Raw genomic sequence first — 7,470 nt, 5'->3', positions numbered from 1 at the left:
ACCCCTCACTGTAACACACTGATATACTCCACACCCGTCACTGTAACACTGATATACCCCACACCCCTCACTGTAACACACTGATATACCCCACACCCCTCACTGTTACACACTGATATACCCCACACCCCTCACTGTAACACACTGATATACCCCACACCCCTCACTGTAACACTGATATACCCCACACCCCTCACTGTAACACACTGATATACCCCACACCCCTCACTGTAACACTGATATACCCCACACCCCTCACTGTAACACTCTGATATACCCCACACCCCTCACTGTAACACTCTGATATACCCCACACCCCTCACTGTAACACACTGATATACCCCACACCCCTCACTGTAACACTGATATACCCCACACCCCTCACTGTAACACTCTGATATACCCCACACCCCTCACTGTAACACTCTGATATACCCCACACCCCTCACTGTAACACACTGATATACCCCACACCCCTCACTGTAACACTGATATACTCCACACCCCTCACTGTAACACTCTGATATACCCCACACCCCTCACTGTAACACACTGATATACCCCACACCCCTCACTGTTACACTCTGATATACCCCACACCCCTCACTGTAACACTGATATACCCCACACCCCTCACTGTAACACTCTGATATACCCCACACCCCTCACTGTAACACTCTGATATACCCCACACACCTCACTGTAACACTGATATGCCCCACACCCTCAATGTAACAGTCACTGATATACCCCACACCCCTCACTGTAACACTGATATACCCCACACCCCTCACTGTAACACTCTGATATACCCCACACCCCTCACTGTAACACTGATATACCCCACACCCCTCACTGTAACACTCTGATATACCCCACACCCCTCACTGTAACACTCTGATATACCCCACACCCCTCACTGTAACACTCTGATATACCCCATACCCCTCACTGTAACACACTGATATACCCCACACCCCTCACTGTAACACTGATATACCCCACACCCCTCACTGTAACACTCTGATATACCCCACACCCCTCACTGTAACACACTGATATACCCCACACCCCTCACTGTAACACTGATATACCCTCAGTTGCACACACGGGTTGTGCCTTCAGTCCCTGTCTTACAGGAGGATTTCGTGATTCTGATTCTGTCTATTCATATCTCAATGCAACAATAATGAACACACTGTAAACATTTTCAGATAGAACAACGTGCCTTCGAGTTTATTGTCATGTCGTTTGCATCAGGCCAGAGAGATAGAGAGACAGAGAGAGAGAGGGAGAGACAGACAGAGAGGGAGAGACAGACAGAGAGAGAAAGAGAGAGGGAGACGGATAGAGAGAGAAAGAGAGAGGGAGACGGATAGAGAGAGGGAGAGAGAGAGAGAGAAAGAGCGAGAGACAGAGAGAGAGAAAGAGCGAGAGACAGAGAGAGAGACACAGAGAGACAGAGACAGCGAGAGAGACAGAGAGAGAGAGAGAGACACAGAGAGAGGAAGTGAATCAGAGATCGAGAGATTAACATTGTGTTTTTATTTATATCGAAAACCCCCCAAATAGCTGTGGTTTAAACTGCAGCAAACAGCTGTTACAAAACCGCAGAGCTTGCTCATCAAACTCTCTCACAGCAGAAACAGGTTAACGTGTCGGCTTGGGAGGGGAGGGGGGAAAGGGGGTAGCGGTCCGACCCCACGCCCCCGTACCCCAGCGGCGAACTCCTGGGGGCAAAGAAACGGCGGAAATGGGGGGTCGGAGGGGGTGAATTGTCTGCAAGTGGGGGCGACCAGCACAACGACCAGCGGGAGAACGGTGCGTCTTAAAAAAGATTCACAGCTCAACTTGGTGAGAAAGACAGGACAAGAACAACTCCCATTTACACCGTGCTTCGCAGGAGAGTAAATCGGACAAAATCTGACCCCGAGCCACTTCAGGAGATATTAGGACAGGTGACCAAAAGCTTGGTCGAAGAGGTAGGTTTTAAGGAGCGTCTTAAAGGAGAGAGAGAGAGAGAGAGGTTTAGGGAGGGAATTCCAGAGCTCGGGGCCCAGGCGGCTGAAGGCACGGCCACCAATGGTGGAGCGATGGAAATCGGGGGGATGCTCAAGAGGGCAGAATTGGAGGAGCGCAGAGATCTCGGAGGGTTGTAGGGGGCTGGAGGAGGTTATAGAGATCTGGGAGGGTTGTAGGGGGCTGGAGGAGGTTATAGAGATAGGGAGGGTTGTAGGGGGCTGGAGGAGGTTATAGAGATAGGGAGGGTTGTAGGGGGCTGGAGGAGGTTACAGAGATAGGGAGGGTTGTAGGGGGCTGGAGGAGGTTATAGAGATAGGGAGGGTTGTAGGGGGCTGGAGGAGGTTACAGAGATAGGGAGGGTTGTAGGGGGCTGGAGGAGGTTACAGAGATAGGGAGGGTTGTAGGGGGCTGGAGGAGGTTACAGAGATAGGGAGGGTTGTAGGGGGCCGGAGGAGGTTACAGAGATAGGGAGGGTTGTAGGGGGCTGGAGGAGGTTACAGAGATAGGGAGGGTTGTAGGGGGCCGGAGGAGGTTACAGAGATAGGGAGGGTTGTAGGGGGGCTGGAGGAGGTTATAAAGATAGGGAGGGTTGTGGGGGCTGGAGGAGGTTACAGAGATAGGGAGGGTTGTAGGGGCTGGAGGAGGTAATAGAGATAGGGAGGGTTGTAGGGGGCTGGAGGAGGTTATAGAGATAGGGAGGGTTGTAGGGGGCTGGAGGAGGTTACAGAGATAGGGAGGGTTGTAGAGGGCTGGAGGAAGTTACAGAGATAGGGAGGGTTGTAGGGGGCTGGAGGAGATTACAGAGATAGGGAGGGTTGTAGGAGCTGGAGGAGGTTACAGAGATAGGGAGGGTTGTAGGGGCTGGAGAAGGTTACAGGGATAGGGAGGGTTGTAGGGGCTGGAAGAGATTACAGAGATAGGGATGGTTGTAGGGGCTGGAGGAGGTTACAGAGATAGGGAGGGTTGTAGGGGCTGGAGGAGGTTACAGAGATAGGGAGGGTTGTAGGGGGCTGGAGGAGGTTACAGAGATAGGGAGGGTTGTAGGGGGGCTGGAGGAGGTTATAAAGATAGGGAGGGTTGTGGGGGCTGGAGGAGGTTACAGAGATAGGGAGGGTTGTAGGGGGATGGAGGCGGTTACAGAGATAGGGAAGGTTGTAGGGGGCTGGAGGAGGTTACAGAGATAGGGAGGGTTGTAGGGGGCTGGAGGAGGTTACAGAGATAGGGAGGGTTGTAGGGGGCTGGAGGAGGTTACAGAGATAGGGAGGGTTGTAGGGGCTGGAGGAGGTTACAGAGATAGGGAGGGTTGTAGGGGCTGTAGGAGGTTGCAGAGATAGGGATGTTTGTAGGGGCTGGAGGAGGTTACAGAGATAGGGAGTGTTGTAGGGGCTGGAGGAGGTTACAGAGATAGGGAGGGTTGTAGGGGGCTGGAGGAGGTTACAGAGATAGGGAGGGTTGTAGGGGCTGGAGGAGGTTACAGAGATAGGGAGGGTTGTAGGGGCTGTAGGAGGTTGCAGAGATAAGGATGTTTGTAGGGGCTGGAGGAGGTTACAGAGATAGGGAGTGTTGTAGGGGCTGGAGGAGGTTACAGAGATAGGGATGGTTGTAGGAGCTGGAGGAGGTTACAGAGATAGGGAGGGTTGTAGGGGGCTGGAGGAGGTTATAAAGATAGGGAGGGTTGTGGGGGCTGGAGGAGGTTACAGAGATAGGGAGGGTTGTAGGGGCTGGAGGAGGTAATAGAGATAGGGAGGGTTGTAGGGGGCTGGAGGAGGTTATAGAGATAGGGAGGGTTGTAGGGGCTGGAGGAGGTTACAGAGATAGGGAGGGTTGTAGAGGGCTGGAGGAAGTTACAGAGATAGGGAGGGTTGTAGGGGGCTGGAGGAGATTACAGAGATAGGGAGGGTTGTAGGAGCTGGAGGAGGTTACAGAGATAGGGAGGGTTGTAGGGGCTGGAGGAGGTTACAGGGATAGGGAGGGTTGTAGGGGCTGGAAGAGATTACAGAGATAGGGATGGTTGTAGGGGCTGGAGGAGGTTACAGAGATAGGGAGGGTTGTAGGAGCTGGAGGAGGTTACAGAGATAGGGAGGGTTGTAGGGGGCTGGAGGAGGTTACAGAGATCTCGGAGGGTTGTAGGGGGCTGGAGGAGGTTACAGAGATAGGGAGGGTTGTAGGGGCTGGTGGAAGTTACAGAGGTAGGGAGGGTTGTAGGGGCTGGAGGCGGTTACAGAGATGGGGAGGGGGAGCGATGAGGGATTTGACCAGGAGGATGTGGATTTTAAAATTGAGGCGTTGCTGGACTGTGAGCCAGCGTAGCTCAGCGAGCACAGCGGGGGTGACGGGTGAATAGGACTCGGCGCGTGTTAGGACGCGGTGGGCAAGCAGAGCTTCGGATGAGCCGGAGGGTGTAAGGCGGCGAGGATAGAGAGAGGGAGAGGCGCGGCCGCCAATGTCGGAACGATGGAAATCGGTGGTTTTGGAGGAGAGCGTCATCCGCAAACGGACAAGACCGTTAACGTGTCTCTCCTCCCGCGCGAACTGCTGTTCAAAGGAACCCCCTTTAATGTTTCTTCGTCCTTCTGACGTCGCTCTCCCGCCCCGGACCCGAAACGTCCGCGGGGTCGCGCTCGGGCGCCAAGATTCACGCCGCCCCGCGGCAGGCGGCACAGGGCAGTCTCAGCACCGCCCGGTATGCCTCCTTGAACTGCCGGTTCATGGCGGCGTAGAGGATGGGGTTGATGCAGCTGTTCAACCAGGTGAGGTTGCCGGCGATCATCTGCCCCACCGGCGGGACCTTGACCCGGCCCCCGGCCACGTGCACCAGGCAGAAGGGCAGGTAGCAGGCCAGGTAGACGAGGAACATGGCGAAGCACATGGCCGTCACCCTCCCGAACTCGGCGTCGCCGCTCCTCTTGCTGCGCCGCTCCCTCCACCTCTTGGTCACCCTCCGCAGGCGCCCGCTCTCCCGCTCCCCGCTCGACTCCCCGGTCTCCCGTTCGCCGGAGGACTCCAGGGTGGCCTCCGACTGCGAGGCCCCCTCCCTCGAGCCGGCTCCGACCCCAGCGCAGGCCCGCCTCATCCCGTAGCTCTGCAGTGCCCGGGCGGCCGCCTTCATCTTGCGGTGGATCAGCAGGTAGAAGAGCCCGATGCAGCTCAGCCCCAGCCCGAAGGAGGTGACGTGGAAGATCGTGGTGAAAGGGCGGCCCCGCGTCCGGTGGAAGCTGCAGGTGCAGACCGTGGGCTGGAATTCGAAGACGCTCCAGAAAGGGATCAGGAGGCCCAAGGACACCAGCCAAGGTCCTGCCAGGAAGAAGGGCATGGCGTATTTGGAGTAGACCCTGTCGAATCTGCGGGGGTCTGAGATCAAGACGTAGCGACTGAGGGCGATGATGGCCAGGTTGAGGATGGAGATCAAGTTGGCCACGAACAGCAGGAGCCCAAAGAGCCGGCACATGGTGTCGCCTTGCCTCCACCTCAGGTGGACGTACGTGTCCAGGGTGATGGGTTGCAGGAAGGCGCAGTACAACAGGTCGGCCAAAGTCAGGTTGAGGATGAGGAGGTTGAACCTGGTCCTCAGTTTCCTGTCCACCGCGAAGGCCAGTATGGTCATTATGTTCCCCACGGTTCCCACCACGCTCACCGCCGTCCCCAGCAAGACCCCGAAGTAGCGGTACAGGGCCACCGACGGGTCGCAAGTCATGTTGGGCAGGGTCCGGTTGGCCTCCATCTCTCCAGCTCGCCAAAAATGTTCTCCCGACGTGGCAGTTGAAGGGATTAGGAAAGCTTAGTGCAATTACAGAAGGAAATGATATTGAGAGAGAGAGAGAACATATCTGGCAATGGCCAACCACACTGGGCTCCCGGCCAACTAAAACATTCCTCCCCACTCTCTGCCTGTCGGAGGGGCAGTGCTGAGGGAGCGCCGTACTGTCGGAGGGGCAGTACGGAGGGAGCACCGCATTGTCGGAGGGGCAGTACTGAGGGAGCGCCGCACTGTCGGAGGGGCAGTGCTGAGGGAGCGCCGCACTGTCGTAGGGTCAGTACTGAGGGTGCGCCGCACTGTTGGAGGGGCAGTACGGAGGGAGCACCGCATTGTCGGAGGGGCAGTACTGAGGGAGCGCCGCACTGTCGGAGGGGCAGTGCTGAGGGAGCGCCGCACTGTCGGAGGGGCAGTGCTGAGGGAGCGCCGCATTGTTGTAGGGTCAGTACTGAGGATGTGCCGCACTGTTGGAGGGGCAGTACTGAGGGAGCGCCGCACTGTCGGAGGGGCAGTGCTGAGGGAGCACTGCACTGTCGGAGGGGCAATACTGAGGGAGCGCCGTACTGTCGGAGGGGCAGTACTGAGGGAGCGCTGCACTGTCGGAGGGGCCGTCTTTAAACCGAGGCCCCCCCTACCCTCTCAGGTGGACGGAAAGGATCCCACGGCCACTATTTCGATGAAGTGTAGGGGAGCTTTCTTGCGGCCAATATTTATCCCTCAATCAACATCACTAAAAAACAGATTATCCGGTCATTTATCACATTGCAGTTTGTGGGAGCTTGCTGTGCAGAAATTGGCTGCAGATATCAACAGTACTGACCTGAGCATGCTTACCATATAAGGTAAAATTTACAGTAAAAGAGACAAATTAGAATAGGGAAGTGAAAAATTCGAGTTTCCCAAGGGGGAAGTAGAGAATAAGAAGAAGTAGAAGACATTTCCGTTCCTTAGGTTAGTAATGTGTCAGAATGCTCGCCTAAAGTCATTGTACTCTTTCTGTTAAATCTACCCTCGTTGTAAATTGTTGCTGGGCTAAAGGAAGACATTACGGTAATAAACCCCTTAATATCAAACCCAGTCTAATCCCACTCTCCCCCTCACTCCCCGCACCCTTTAAAATCCCACCCAGTCTAATCCCACTCTCCCCGCACTCCCTGTACCCTTTAATATCCCACCCAGTCTAATCCCACTCTCCCCCTCACTCCCCGTATCCTTTAATATCCCACCCAGTCTAATCCCACTCTCCCCCTCACTCCCCACACGCTTTAATATCCCACCCAGTCTAATCCTAGTCTCCCTCTCACTCCCCGTACCCTTTAATATCCCACCCAGTCTAATCCCACTCTCCCCCTCTCCCCGTACCTTTAATATCCCACCCAGTCTAATCCCACTCTCCCCCTCACTCCCCGCACCCTTTAATATCCCACCCAGTCTAATCCCACTCTCCCCCTCACTCCCCGTACCCTTTAATATCCCACCCAGTCTAATCCCACTCTCCCCCTCACTCCCTGCACCCTTTAATATCCCACCCAGTCTAATCCCACTCTCCCTCTCACTCCCCGTACCCTTTAATATCCCACCTAGTCTAATCCCACTCTCCCCCTCACTCCCCGTACCCTTTACTATCCCACCCAGTCTAATCCCACTCTCCCCCTCACTCCCCGTACCCTTTAATATCCCACCCAGTCTAATCC

The 7,470-nt window shown here is 55.4% G+C and overlaps 1 protein-coding gene across 1 annotated transcript; it reads right to left on the bottom strand.

Moving 5' to 3' along the window:
* Positions 1 to 788: 788 nt before the first annotated feature.
* On the bottom strand, positions 789 to 5,781 carry LOC147097196 (G protein-coupled receptor 84-like). The gene has a single exon (XM_085973069.1). The coding sequence runs from the start codon at positions 5,741 to 5,743 to the stop codon at positions 4,658 to 4,660; it is 1,086 nt and encodes a 361-aa protein (XP_085829195.1). The 5' UTR covers positions 5,744 to 5,781; the 3' UTR covers positions 789 to 4,657.
* Positions 5,782 to 7,470: the final 1,689 nt, after the last annotated feature.

This window comes from Somniosus microcephalus, chromosome 33, assembly GCF_052327205.1.
Source record: "Somniosus microcephalus isolate GS21.2 chromosome 33, FLI_Smic_1.0, whole genome shotgun sequence".
Taxonomy (NCBI): domain Eukaryota; kingdom Metazoa; phylum Chordata; class Chondrichthyes; order Squaliformes; family Somniosidae; genus Somniosus; species Somniosus microcephalus.
Note: the sequence above shows the minus strand (reverse complement) of the source record. Positions and strands in the feature narration are given on the sequence as shown.